This window comes from Vombatus ursinus, unplaced genomic scaffold, assembly GCF_900497805.2.
Source record: "Vombatus ursinus unplaced genomic scaffold, bare-nosed wombat genome assembly UNPS02007284.1, whole genome shotgun sequence".
Taxonomy (NCBI): Eukaryota; Metazoa; Chordata; class Mammalia; order Diprotodontia; family Vombatidae; genus Vombatus; species Vombatus ursinus.
Window position 1 is genome coordinate 24520735 of NW_020947062.1, and position 15780 is coordinate 24536514.

Consider the following 15780-nt stretch of genomic DNA (forward strand, 5'->3'; position numbering starts at 1 on the left):
GAAGAATAATTATTTGAAGGTTCATGTCTTCAGTTCACTTTCACCAATAGCCTTGTGTGTGTGTAAGGTCCCATCAGCTCAAGGGGACTGCTGTATCTCAGCTACTTCAGAAACATAAGACTGAGAAAAAAGTGATAGGGAATGTAATTATACACCTGACATCATCAAGTGTGGGTTGAAAGTGTTGATTGAAACACAATAGATTACACAGGTATCAAAATGTCAACACAGGAAGGCAATGTAGGAGAACCCCATGACTGAAAAGAAGAGGGGAATTGCACACTGATTATATGTGAACGTCAGTGATTTCATTCCTCTTAGAAAAGGGAAACTACATCCTTCAGAAGAGCCTTCAAGGTAGAAGGCAGAGATCAAAACCCTAAGCCTCACCATATCTTTTCTAGTTTTTAAACAAATCTTTAAAAAAAAAATCAAATAATTTAATAGAGAGAGCACAGAAATAGAAGTTGTGAGACCAGGATTCTAGTCTTTAACTGCCACTGATTTTCTGTGGGTCTATGGAACTTCTTTGAACCTTTGTTTTCATTATATGTAAAATGAGGCAGAGGATTTTCACAAGTTCAAATGAATCGAGACAGGTAACAGTGCTTTAAATTCTTTAGACAAGTAATAATAATAATAATAGCAATAATTATTTTTATAGTAACTAAGATTGATAAAATGATTTAAGATTTACAAAGGGACTCATGACAACCTTAGAATGTAGCTGGGTAGAAGACGGATACAAAAGGAAATTGAGAGAACATTGTTATTATTTTGCACACTAATAATGATTATGAAGTCAGGGCAATTTTCAGCACTTCTTCTGAGGCCAGAGTGAACATGGGTGGAGGTCCTTCATGATTTTTATTTCCTTTTTTTTTTTGAGGCAATTAGGGTTAAAGTGACTTGCCCAGGGTCACATAGCTAGTAAGCGTCTGAGGCCAGATTTGAACTCAGGTCTTCCTGACTTCAGAGCCAGTACTCTATCCATTGTGCAATCTAGCTGCTTCTCTTCATGATTTTTGAATTATTTTTTGTTCTGAAGAAGCTCCTGGAAAAGAATGGAGCAATGGATGATTCCTGGAACTGAGACACTCAAGGCCCAGGTTGGCCAGAACATTGATCCTGAAGACATGGACCTTAGTTCACAAATAAAAGACCTACAGCCCAAGTCCCTGCTATAGGCCATCATCTACCTCCTCCCTCATGCTTATCCCCACAGTGCCTGGAGCAAAAAGGTTTATGACAATCTTGACCAGCATAACAGGGAGCTCTTATGTTCTGAGGGACAGGAAATCCCGCAAGAGGGGACTCATTGCCAACCTGCATAGCTCATTCCTGGCTCATAAATGAGAAGCACCAATAGAAGCTGCTACACCAGGGATCGTGACTGGTCAGCAGCAGACTTTTCTGGAAAAAAAAAATTTCAAGCTGCTAACAGCATCCCCACCTGCATCTGACAAAACCACTGCTGCTCCTGGCAGGCCCAGAATCATAGGAAGCTGGCATTTAAAAAACACTTGCCAAGCCAAAGACAAGTAGAAATGTTTCTGCAGAATCTGAGGTACAATATGCTACATGCCAAGGCAAATACAGATCTTCAAATGGCAATTAATGGTTTTATCATTGATCTTAGACTCCAAATTTATTCATTCCACCTTCAACAAAATCTTAATGAGTGTCTACTGTGAGGGACTGTCTGATGTTGGCTACTGCCAAGTGAAGATTGTGGCAAGATGGGGTAGGAACAAGATATTAGGAAGTGACCGGAGCTCACGCTCCCAAGGCAGGGGCTTTGCTAGGCGGAGTTGTGGTGAACTGGGATGGGCTGGATACGGAGAAGTAACTGGAGCTCAAGCTCCTGAGGCAGGGGGCTGTGCCACGTGGGAGTGGGACGGCAGAGAACGAGTTCCTTTGTCTAGCCCCCTCCCTAAGTGCAACGTCAACCCCAGATACCTCCTTCATGTGTCCTTCCTGACTTCCTGGGTCACGTACCTTACGTTTGTGTAGCACTGACCCCAGACGCCTCCTCCCAGTATCTGCGCCTGACTTCCTGGGTCACGTACTCTCCCTTTGTCTATGCACTAATCCCAGACGCCTCCTTCCTGTATCTGGTCCTAGCCTCCTGCGTCACTTCCTCTCCCTTGGTGCGCTAAACCCAGACATCCCCTTCCGGTATCTGATCCTACAATCAATGACTAGTAGGCGGGCTGAGGAGGAGGGGCTAAGTAGGTACTTAAGGAACGGTTGTGGTTGGAGCTCGCTCTCTCTTTGCTCCTGCTCTCTTGCTATGGCCTTCCTGCTTGGCCTTGCTGTGATGGCCTCTGAATAAAGCTCGGGCGTTGGCACCTCCTGGTCAGCTCGTCTCTGTGTGTTTATCCGGGTAGGCTCCGAAGACTGGTAAGTAGTATGACTCTGGCAGCCTGCTCCTTATAGGAGGAGAGTGCACGGCGCAGCTGGCACAGTCTGCTATGTACATATCACACAATATTATTCTAGAAAGCACATTGGAACTACGCCAAAAAAATGCTCTAAACTGTACATGTCCTTTGACCCCATGATAATCTTGCTAGGCTTATAATGCAGGGATGAAAATTAAGCGAAGTGAACAAGCATTTATTGAGCACTTTGTGCCAGATACTGTGAAAAGCCCTGGGGACATTAGAAGAAAAAAAAGGCAATAAAGGCTCTCCTGAAGTTCACAGTCCAGTGGAGGAAACAACATGCAAACAACTATGTACAAACAAGATAAGTACAAAGAGAGAGAGAGAGAGAGAAAGAGAGAGACAGACAGACAGACAGACAGACAGAATTAACTGAGGGAAGGCACTAGCATTAAGAGAAATGAGGAAAGGCCTCTTGTAGAAGGTGGAATTTTAGCTCAGATTTGAAAGAAGTTACAGAAACCAGGAGATAGAGATGAGGAGAGAGAAAATTCCAGGCATGGGGGAAACCAATAAGAATGCATAGAGTTGTGAGATAGAGTGTCTTGTTCAAGGAAGAGCAAAGAAGCCAGTATCACTAGATTGTAGAGCACTTGGAGGAGAGTAAGTATAAAGACAGAAAGGTAGGAGAGGACCAGGTTATGAAGGACTTTAAAAGACAGAAGAGAATTTTATAATTAATCTTAAATAGAAAGGTTCTGAATGGGTGGTGGGAGTGGGAAGATAACATGGTCAAACCTGTGCTTTAGGAAGATCATTTTAAAAGCTGATTGCAAGATGGAATAGAGTAGGGAGAAATTTGATAGGCAAGGAGAGCAATCAGAAGACTAGGCCATTGCAATAGTCCAGGTTTGAGGCAATAAGGATGTGCACCAGACTGGTGGCATTGTCAGAGAAGGGGTTATAAATGAGAAAAGTTGAAAAAGCAGAATTGATAGGGTTTCTCAACTGATTGGATATAAGGGTGTTCAAAGTAAGGAGCCGAGGATGATACTTAGCTTATGAACCTGAATGGTTGAAAGGATGGTGGTACCTTGGACAGTAGGGAAATTAACAAGGAATTTAATAGGGAAATTAAGAAGACAGAAGGGTTTGAGGAGAAAGATAATCAACAATATTTTGAATTAATCAATCAACAATTTGGACATGCTGAGTTTGACATGTCTATGGGTACACAGTTTGAGATATCCAATAAATCAATTGGACATGTGATACCAGGAATTAAGAGAGATGGGAGCTGGACAAATAGATCTGAGAGTCATCTGCATAGAGATGATAATTGAATCCATGGGAGTTGATGAGATCACCAAATGAAACAATACAAAGGGAGAAAAGAAGAGGGCCTGGGACAGAATTTGGGAGAGAACCATATTAAAGGGTTTATGGGGGATATTCAATATCAAGGGTTGGCAGGAACAAGCTAGATGAAGATACAGCAAAAGATACAAAGTAGGAGCAGTCAGACAGATAGGAAAGGAGCTAGGAAAAGGTGACTCATAATGTCAAAGGCTGCAAAGAGGTCAAGAAAGATGAGTATTCAGAAAAGACAATTTAGATTTGTCAATTAAGAGATTATTGGTAACTTTGGATAGAAAGGTGGCAGTGGAATGATGAGGTTAGAAGGCAGACTATAGAGAATTTTAAGAAGCAAGTGAAAGAAAAGGAAGTGTAGATGGCTTTCTCAAGTAGTTCAGCTACAAATGGGAGGAGAGATATTGGATGATAGCTATTGGATTGGACATCTAAAGTGAGGGCTTTTTGAGGATGAGAGAGATATGGTCGTGTTTTTAGGCTGTAAGGAAAAAGCCAGTATACAGGGAAAGATTCAAGATTAGTGAGAGATTAAGTGTGAAAGAAGGAGTAATCTTCTGTAGAAGACAGGTTGGAATTGGAGGCTGGGAAGAGGACAAAGAATAGGGTTAGGGGCTGTAAAGCAGGGGGAGAGGTAGAATAACAACAGATTGTGATCAGATAAAGGAATTTCAGAGTTCTTGAACAGGGAAGTGGTACATTTGTAAGTGATGACAAGATCAAGGATATGACCATTTCTGTGTGTGGGTGAGGTAGGTGGAGGAGTAAGTGATAGGAAATTAGTAAATTGAGTAACTGGGAGGAATAAAGAAAGAGGTTAAGTTCCTGTAAGTACAAAAATCTTTACAGCAACTCTTTTTGTAGTGTAAAAAAACTGGAAAATAAAAGGATGTTCATCATTTGAGAATAGCTGAACAAATTACGGTATATGAATGTAATAGAATGCTATTGTGCCTTAAGAAGTGAGGAAAAGAATGACTTCAGAGAAACCTGGGAAAATTTATATGAACTGATGCAGACTGAAGTTTATACAAAAGAACAATTTGCACAATAACAACAATATTGTAAAGAGAAATAATTTTTAGAGATTTAATAACTCTAATCAGGGTAATGACCAAACAAGACTCCAGAGGACTGATAATGAAGCATATTACCTACCTTCTGAGAAAGAGGTGAAGGACTATTACATACAGATATATAAATAGATAGATAGATAGATAGATAGATAGATAGATAGATAGATAGATAGATAGATAGATGTAGATTATATATATATTTGGATCTGACTACTGTGGGAATTTGTTACACTTGATTATACATATTATTTGCTACACTCCACATTACATATTATGAGCTTTGAGTTTTGTTTTTCTTTTCTTTTTTCCCAATGAGGGAAGATGGGAAGAAGTGAAAATAAATCTTTGTTAGTTGAAAAAAATTTAAATTTAATTTAAGAAAAAAAAACAACACATGCCACATTATTCTGAAATTGTGATAAGTCTTTTGAGAAAGCAATAGCAATGTCTAGAGATCTAGAAAGGATCTTAGGGATCATTTAATCCAACCCATTAATTTTAAATATTGGAAAACTGAAGCACAGAGAAGATAAATGAATTGACCAAGGTCACACAAGAAATTAATGACAGAACCAGGTATAGAATCTGACTCCCAGATCTGTGCTCTTTCTTGTTATGTTTTGAATTAATCAATCAACAAGCATTTGTAAAGCCAGGCACTGGGGAATTCTAAGACAAAAATGAAACAGTCCATGCCCTGAAGAAGTTTACATTGCAGGGAGAATCAACAAGTACACATGTAAGTGTACACAGATCTAAACAAAGTAACTAAGAGATAATTTCACTGAGAAGGCAATAAGGTATTTGTACCTAAGTGGAATCAGGAAAAACTCATATAGGTTACACTTGAACTGGACTTAGAAAGAAGCTTAGGATTCTAAATAGTGGAGGTAAAGAAGGAGTGCATTTCAGTACAGGGGACAGTCCACAAAAGCAGAGAGATGACAGGCCAGAAGATCATAGACCCCAAAGGACATCTAATATAGCTACATCATTTTGCAAACCGAAGCTCAGGGACGTAAAGGAATTTGTCCAAGGTCACACAGCCAGTGAGTATCAGAGGCAGAATTTTAACTTGTGTCCATCTTACTCCAGAGTCAGTTTCTATTTCCACTGTACCACAGGGGTGTAGCATCACATCTGAGGAACAGCAAGAAGGCCAGTTTGGTTAGACTGTAAAATATGGGCAAGGGAATAATATGAAATAAGCTTGGAAATGTAGGTTGGATGCAAGTTTTGAAGGATTTTACCTGCCAAATAGAAGAGTTTGTATTTCTTCCTAGAAGCTACAGGGAGTGGGTAGAGCTTATTGAGGAGGAGCATAAAATGATCAAATCTATGTTTTAGGAATAACACTTTTGAAAAAGAATCATAAAAGATCATAAAATCACAGACAGTTAAAGGAAAATTTAAAGTTAATCTCATTTAATCCTTTCATTTTATAGATTAGGAAATTGAGGCCAGATTGAGGAAATCAGACAAGATTGCAGCTGGTGAGTGGCAGGTCCAGGATTCAAATGCAGATCTCATTCCAAATTCAGCACTGTCTTCATTATCACCATAGCTGAATCCTTATAGAAGCTAGTCCACTTTGAGCAAGTTTCAAACTTTTCTCAGAAAAACTATTTGCCTAGTATCTAGCTAAGCTCAGAGCCTTCATAGACGATCAATAATAGACACAGAGTGCCACAATAGTTTCCTTGTGGGCCCAAAAAGGAGAGTTTTTGCAATCCAAAAAAATAACAGAGATAAGAGCCTAATTATCAAGAATAAATATTTAAAACAGGAAGCAACTAGATGGTTTCACTCAACCCTGCTCCATCCCCTTGACTGAGACATGCTCCATACCACTTGTCCAGAGAAAACTGTATGAAATTGGGGAAGGAAGCCTTAATTAGTGTCCACTGAAATTTTCTTCTTTCATATAACTTTTGCTAGTGGGCAGTGATAATTATGGTAGCCAGGTGAAATCATACCATGGGGCTACCACATAATGATTCTGTGATCTTGGAGGTCTGGACTATTGACTCTGCAGAGAGGGGAGCCATCTTTTTCATGGCTCAGTTGAGTCCTGGAAGCATAACAAGGCTCCTGATAAAATTCAAGGTCAAGTCACACCCCTCCATTTTATGGAACTGCTCTTTTGTCAGATATATGTGAAAATCAAGAATAGCAAAGTGATAACTAAAGGGAACAGAAAATATATGATCTACACAACATGAAATCAATAATGAGAGGATACAGCCACAGAATTATATTACCATTTGCAGGCTAAGCTGGCAGTAAGGGCTCTCTAAAGACTTATAGTGGCTAACCAATAGATAGGGAGGTTATAGTACGGCAGTATTTCCTTAACTTTTGACATGTTGCTTGGAATGTCAGGGGTAGGTTGGGGTGCGGGGAGCAGGGCTTAGATAAGTGGGATATGCAACTGTAGTACAATCTGTCCAAAGAAATCTGGAGAAGCTTGGTGGCAATTGGATTCTAGGAGTTTCTAGAATGGTGCAAAGGTCAACTCACCACCAGGACTCCCCACCTGGATGTGAATACCTCTGCTTACTACTTTAAGAGATAGTACACTCAGAAGGACTGGGTTATAACAATGAATCTTGCATTTATTAGTCATGTGCCTGGCCAAGTTCCTTAACCTCAGACTCCCAGCCTCTTCATCTATCAATTGAGTAATAGCAAACCCATATACTATGTATTCTAAGACATTGTTGAAAGGGAAGTACTTTGCAAATCTTAGAATGCTACAGAAATGTGAGTTGTTATTATTATAGTGAATTATCTTGCAGACCTACATGCTAGGATATCTCATCCAAAACACAAGGGTCCTTGTCTGCTTTTCCTTATGCGTCCCGCATTATGCCTCATATGAAACTCTGCACACAGTGAGGATCAATATGTGTGGCTGAATATCTATATCTATATCTATATGTGTGTATATGTGTGTGTGTGTATATTTAAAATTGATACCTTTTGTTTGTCTTTTACAATGCAATACTGTACACTCCCTCCATTTCCATTGAATCCTCCATTATTACCAAGTGAAACACTTAAATATAAGTGATGAACAGAGCAATCAATGGACTGATGACTCCTTGTGCAGTCCCTTTCCTAGACCAAATTCCCTCTCCCTCAACATCCATGGATTCTCTGACTTGGCCCCCTATCATCTAGTGGTTCTCATCTGTGGTCACCAACTTTCTGACAGAGCAAAAAAAAAGAGGAAATTCAAAAATTTTAAAGGGTATCTATAGATCCTACTGCCCCATCCCATTCTTGATATTTTTTGTCATTTTTTTTCCCTTAAAACCAAAAGTGTGGTCCTATAAATGACAGCAGCATCTTAAGTCCAAGGAGAGATGTCCCCTTTCTCTGTGGGTCATATTCCCACTTTCAACAGACCAGCAGCACAGGCTAGAAACACTGATCCACAGCAAACAGACTGCCTCTTTCCCATCATGTAAATAGTTCTGAAATCCTACCTCCTCCATGAACCCTTCCCAGCTCAGTCAAAAAATTGCTCACATCCATTCTTGGACTAATAATCACAGTTAATCTTTCTGATCTGCCCCACTGAAATACATCGTCCTCCCTTTGTCCCCTGCCACTCAAAGTTACTGACGCTTTGGTCTAAGTGACATAACATTGTCATCTGGCCTATCTGGCTGTCCTGTGCAGGGTTATCCACATTTGTTTGTCTTGTCATGCACAAACACATAAAATTCAAGGACAGCAAAGACGGCACATGTGTGTCTGTGTGTCAATGTGCACATGCATGTGTGTGTGTGTTTATTAACAAAGGGACACGTGGAATGGAGAGATTGTTTTGGTTCAGCCCAAATGCTCTGAAGCATTTTAGAGGATGCTTACTGATGATAACAATGATAATGGAGAAGACCTGTAGAAAACAAAGGACATTTACCTTGGAGGTATAGGTGTGACCATCAGAGCCGCAAACAAGGGTGGTGTGTGCAGAAGCTGTGCAAGGTTTGCACTTGACTACATTTGAAGTTCCAGTCCAGTGTTTGTGGGCCATGTTCCCCTTCTTTTGCCTAAGACTATGAAACAGAGAGACACACACAAAAGAGGAAAAAAAAATTAGTGAAAACCTCAAATAGTCCAGAGATTTTTCCTTGATGGATTGTGGGTGGTAGAGACACTTATTATAATAAGGCCTAGACTCCAACTATTCAAAGCTTTTTTGTTTTTAATCAAGCAAATTCCTATCCCCCCCACCTGCTCTCAGATATTCTTCCTGTCACCCTGAGGAGAAGCCAAGGTAGAGCAGATGTGGATTATAGGCACCTGCAGTCAAGAGTTTGAAAATGACTTTCTAAGAACCAGATAAGCAAGTTGTAACTCTAGTCCACCAACAGAGTCATGAAAGGGGGCAGTCACTTGACCATCTGATCTGTTTGCTGTCCTAGAAACTGCTTCTGGGAGGGACACATTTCCACCATCTCACAGGCAAAGGAGAGCTGTTAGACATTGTATGTATTAATGATCCAGAAAAAAAAATAATTAACTCAAAAGCCCATGGGCCACTGAATAATTAGGATTCCCAATTAATTAAGCTTCACCAAGATAGGGGGACATCCTTTTATTTTATTTTTTGCAAGCATCGGCATCAATCAACAAGAATTCATTAACAACCTACTATGTGCCAGTCACTGTGCTAGATGCTAAGAAAACAAATAAAATAAATGAAATAATCCTTGCACAAGAAGCTTACATTGTGGAGGGTGGGGTGTGAAAAGGAGAGACAAATAGCATCTGTCATGTATAGATACAATTAAAATTTTCAAAACATTTTGCATTTGATCCTTATGATAACTCTGTAAGAAAGGTGATATTATTATCTCCATTTTTTTAGGTGAGGAAATCAAGCCTCAGAGTGGTCATACAGGGTTACTCAGCTAGTAAATATCAGGGCAAGATTCAAACTCAGTTTTTTCTGACTCCAAGTCAGTGGTGTTTCCATTATACCACTATATGCTCAACCAAGGATTAATAGGATTAATGAGGGCATGAGACTCGGTAACTTTTGAGGTTCTTTCCAGCTCTAAGTCTGTGGGACCTAAGAAACCATCTCATGCAATGCTTTCATTTTATAGATTCAGAAGCTTTCTCTGTCCTCTAAGCTCAGCACAAAGTCTATCTCAGAGTGGTGTAGATAGAAATGCATTCCTAAATACAACTGAATGACTTTATCACAGCTGTAGAAAAGTATTTCTGGATACATTTTTAAAGCAATTTCATTCCAGCTTGCAATTTGCCAAGCGATAAAGACTCCAAGGTAATGTCACTTTCAACCGTTAAAATAATCAAAATTCTATTCTTTCATTTCAGCTCAAGTTTTCTCCAATTCTAACCTTTGTCATAATGATGTATAGTGCTATTAGGATGGCTTGTGTCCACAGAAGGAACCCCATCACAGTATCACAAACCAGTAAAATAAAAGCCTGTGGTCAAAGCTGTCATTTTTCTCTTATCAGGCAGCCACTCTCCCAACAAACCACATTTAGTAACTCGAGTAGCTTTCAGAGTGAATTCAGCTCTAAGGATAAATATTACTAGGCCAATCATAAATCCCACAGAGAGAGAGCCCTCATTGAGGTTTGCTCACATGAAATGATTCTACAGAATAGACACCCGCTCCAATACATGCGGGATATTGAGCAATGAATTCCCAATAGCACCTCAAAAGATTATCTTGACCTTAATATGTTTTTACATTGCTTCCTTCCAGCACCTAGAACAGGCTTCTGTATATAGTAGGCATTTAAAATAAATGTTTATTGAATTGCAGTGAATCTGTCTACTCAACCATCCTTGGTAAAGTCATAAGTTATCAAATGGCATCTAGCTACCAACTACCTTTTTGGAAAGGAGAAAAGGACATTACACTATACCTTTCCACCATCAACTAAAGCCAAGAAAGTGGGCACTAAAGATAAATACTGATTAGACCAAAGAAACAGCTTTCTGCTTGTTAACAGGGCAGCCCTGTTTTGATTCAAAACTGTTTTGTCCTTAGAGAGCAAGGGGAACCCTTCAGACCTGGATCAGATTGGCTAAAATGGTAGAAGGGGAAAGTGACAAATGTTGGAGAGGATGTGGAAAAATTGGAACACTAATTCATTGTTTGTGGAAATGTAAAATGATCCAACCATTTTAGAGAGCAATATGAAATTATGTCCAAAGAGTTATTAAACTACCTTTTGGACACAATAAGAGAACATTATATACAGTAACAGCAATATTGTTTTAAGAAAGACTTTGAGGGGCAGCTAGATGGTAGAGTAGATAGAGCACTGGCCCTGGAGTCAAGAGCACCTGAGTTCAAATCTGGCCTCAGACACATGATACTCACTGGCTGTGTAACCCTGGTCTAGTCACTTAACTCCAATTGCCTCACCAAAAGAAAAAAAACAGAAAAGAAAAGAAAAAAAAAGACTTTGAGCCAATAGGTTATTTTGTTTATTATAAATACTCAAATAAACTATAAAGGACATATACAGAAAGACCCTATCTGCATCCAGAGAAAGAACTGATAAATAGAAGAAGCTATAAGAAACCATCTTATGCAATCCATTCATTTTACAGATTCAGAAGCTAAGGTTCTGAAAAATTATGCAATTTGCCCATGGTGACCTAGAAAGTTGCAAAGCTAGGATTCAAACCTAGGCCTTATAACTTCAAGTCCAAATACACACACACACACACACACACAAATTTGTATCTAATGGTAGCCATGTTGGCAGGGGTAGGGAAGAAAAAAAAAAGAAAAAAATTTACATGATAATTTTGTTGTATATTTTAAAGGAACAGCAAGTTGTACATAGTAGATTTGCAGTTTCATGTATAATCTTTTTTATTGTACTATATTTTGGAAATGCTTGTTTTATTCCATAAATTAAAAATTAAATTAAAAAAAAGAGTTTGGAGTGTTAAGATAAGACATTGCCTTTTGCCCTCAGTTGGGAAGACTAAGGAGCTGGCCTGGGTACTAGCATTTGACCAGGCTTGATTGGAAGTATTAAGCAGAGGTTCAAGATATAGCTCTTTTGAGCTCTCTTCCTCTTCCTCACTCTTTCTGATTATGTAGAAAAGTAGATGTTTCTTGTCTGTTTTCTCATACCTCTCATCTCTATCTGGAAAACAATAAAGCAAAATATTTGGGGCTCTGGTCTTTCTATCTTGCCACCTTTTCCCTAAGAGGCTGGCACAGGACAGGCCATTAACACTCTTTTTTGGGCAGTGGTAGATGTAAAGCCAAGAAGAATAATATCAGTCTTTTCTCTCCTTTTTCATCTCCCTGTGAAAAATCTGAGAAGTCCAATGCTTTTTAGTCAAGGTAGGTCCAACAAAGTGCAAGATGGATATTCATTGTCAACCTTCTTTAAATAATTGTCACATTTTTAAGATTGTTAAGGATGACAATATATATCCTTTATACTTCTTCCCTTGCATGTGTGACTGGAAAAGCAGATGAGCTTGTCATGTGGCAAGAGTGAAGGATAATCAATGGACAGCTCATATGATCCATTGGCATGCAGAGTTTTAAAAAAACTCAAGAAAAGATAGATGAACTCCCTTCCCTATGACAGATATGTACAACCATACAACCAAAAGTTACACAGAATGAGAAAGTATGATGTGTATTCACATCAAAAAAGATAATAAACTCAACAAAATCTTTTAAAAATTGTTAAAGATCTTATTTTCAAAATGTAGAAGTCATTTTTGGGTTTTAGAGCCAGGAACTTCTATGAGCAGATGTTGTGCTTGGTAGTTCTTGTAAAATACTTCTATTGAGCAAAACTGTATGTCATTATTATTAATTTTATATATTTATATATTATATTGTATATTAATATAACACACATTAATTATTAAATATGATGATTGCATATTAATACATTATATAACATATCATGTATTGTGTATATTTATATATTTTATATATATTATTTATTGTTATTTAGTAGACCTCCACCCAGGAACTATTTTATTTACTTAATTTATTTTGATTTATCAACAATCACTTCCATAAGCTTTTGAGTTTTAAATTTTTCTCCACCTCCTTCCCCAAGACAGCATGCAATCTGATATAGGCTACACATGTATATTCCTATTAAATATATTTTCACATTAATCATGTTGTAAAGAAGAATTAGAACCAATAGGAGAAACCACAAGAAAGAGAAAACAAAACAAAACAGAAGAAAAAAAATTGCAAATAGTATGCTTCAATCTACATTCAAACTCCATAGTTCTTTCTTTGGATGTGGATAGTATTTTCCATCATGAGACCTTTGGAGATGTCTTAGATCTTTGCATTGCTGAGAAGGGCTAAGTCTATCAAAGTTAATCATCACACAATGTGGCTGTTACTGTGTACAACATTGTCCTGGTTCTGCTCACTTCCCTCAGCATCAGACCATACAAGTCTTTCCAGGTTTTGCTGAAGTCTGCCTGCTCATCATTTCTTATAGCACAAGAGTATTCCATTACATTCATATACCACAACTTGTTCAGTCATATCCCCATTGATTGGCATCCTCTCAATTCCCAATTCTTTGCCACCACAAAAAGAGCTGTTATAAATCTTTTTGCACTCATGGGTCCTTTTCCCATTTGTATGCTCTCTTTGGGATACAGCCCTAGAAGTGCTATTGCTGGGTCAAAGGGTATGCACATTTTTAGAGTCCTTTGGGCATAGTTCCAAATTGCTCTCCAAAATGGTTGGATCATTTCACAACTCCACCAACAATGTATTAGTGTTCTAATTTTCCCACATCTTCTCCAACATTTATCATTGTCCTGTTTTGTCATGTTGGCCAATCTGATAGGTGTGATGTGGTACCTCAGAGTTGTTTTGATTTGCATTTCTCTAATCAATAGTGATTTAGAGTATTTTTTCATATGGTTACAGATGGCTTTAATTTCTTCATCTGAGAATTGCCTGTTCATATCCTAAGACCCAAAGAGCTATGACCCTCAACAAATCTGGGGTACAGCAGGCTCCCTACTTCCACTCCCCTGCCACCAAAAATGGTTTCTAATTAGATTCAATAAATGACTGTCTTCTGGTTATTATGAAGATAATAATCACAGGTCAAGTGCTAATATGTCCAAGCTGAAGGTACATTTCAACCTTCTTTCCTGTATTTGAATGACTCCACCTTGTTATGGATGAAATACTTCTTGTCCACCCTCCTCTTTCCACTTAGGATTTCCAAGTACCAGACTACCCCAGAGACCATTCAAGACCACATTTTAAAAGTGGGGAAATGAACCAATAGGGGAAGGTGAGAAAACCAAGAGCCAATCTCTGATTTATTTCTTCCTCACCTTAACTTCATCTCTCTGATGAGCAAGTGATCAATCTCCAGAAGTTGTTTTCCATGGTGATACTAATTCCCTGACTTAGTGGGAATTTGCCTGTCACCATAGAAGCACTGCAGATCCTGGTGATATGAAAATTGCCCATTTGAACATTATTTTCTGAGTCTTTTGAAAAACTAGAGTTGAAAATAGCACTCACTATCATAGGATAATAGGATTTAAGACTGGAAGGCACCTTAGAAATCATCTAGTTCAATCCCTTTACCTGATCATTGTAGAATGTGGGGCCCACAGAAGTGAGCGATATGTACAATATCACATGGTTATGATCTCCATTTTACAGATGAAGCTCAGGGAGGTTAAGTGACTTTCCCAGAATTATACAACTAATAAGTCTCAGGTTTCCCCTGATCTAAACATTGTGACTATCTATTGCTCCAAAGGGCTTTCCACCCTCCCCAGTCTCTCATTGATTGGCTAACAATAGGTCCCTGCCCAAGCATCACTTAATGTTCGTTTTTTTGGGCCCCAATGGCTCAGAGTGAATGCAAATAGTAATTGTTTCTCTTTCAACCAGCAAACCCCTCCCAGTTTGATTTTTTTTAAAGGGGCCATCCCTTGATTCACTTCTTAAATAGGCCTAATCACTGAATGGGTGTTGCCTGAGGCAAAGTAAGAACTTGGAAAGACCTTAATTTAAAAAGGCAAAGGTCTCCCTCTGCATTCTGGGCCATCTCCAGTTGCCCCGACCTCCAGATGGAGGTCCAGCATCCTCCAGATGGCTCTGGAGGAGAAAGCGAGGCTGGTGACTTTGCACAGCCCCCCCTCACACAAATCCAATTCAATTGCAATTCATGGCATCATCTTCCTGATGTCGTGGTTCTCTTGGAGAATAAGGGACAAACTACCACACAACCACAGCAACAGATAGCTACCTGAGGCCCTGGGACAACTCCACCCAAAGCCAAAGCCCGAAACTATGGACAAAAGATAACCAACCTAAACTCAGATCTCAGTAATTAACATTCTTCCACCCCATCAAATCCATCCCATCCCAGTTACTCTGAGAACTCAGATGCAATTGCTGGATCCCATTTTCCACTTCCCATGGACCTCTCCCTTATTTCTACCCCTCTTGCTCCCCCCAAGTCATCACCTCCACCTCCTACTCTAAAGTTTCTCAATCCTTCTAACTGTCCTCTCTGAAATGCTTGTTCCATAGGTAACCAATTAGATTTCATCTTAAACATTTTCTTTTCTGACTCCCTCCATCTTGAAATCACTGACCTGGCTTCACCCTAAAGACACAGCTTCCCTGGTTACTCTTTCCAGTATTGATTACACTTTTGATGTATATACAGCATATGGTGCTATAATGGGTAAAAAGAATATTAAGGATTACTTTTCCAGTACTTTGTGAAGCTCCTCCTGAGTGGGGTTGGGGTTCATTCTGTAGCTCATCTTGTAACTTGAGGGCTTCCTAAAGTCCTTTTCCTCTTATTTTGAAATAACATAAGACTTCTCATTATCTTGTAAGACCAAAAGAGTTGCATTTTTTCTTCTTTATCCTGTGTCCCTCAGTCCTT

General features: G+C 39.0%; 1 protein-coding gene across 1 annotated transcript in view; it reads right to left on the reverse strand.

Moving 5' to 3' along the window:
* The window catches only part of SPOCK1 (SPARC (osteonectin), cwcv and kazal like domains proteoglycan 1), a 738369-nt gene that overhangs the window by 203510 nt on the left and 519079 nt on the right, over positions 1–15780 (reverse strand). Inside the window, exon 5 of the mRNA XM_027849220.1 lies at positions 8766–8901. Within this exon, the coding sequence (XP_027705021.1) occupies positions 8766–8901 (136 nt within the window). The remainder of the gene's footprint in view (positions 1–8765; positions 8902–15780) is intronic.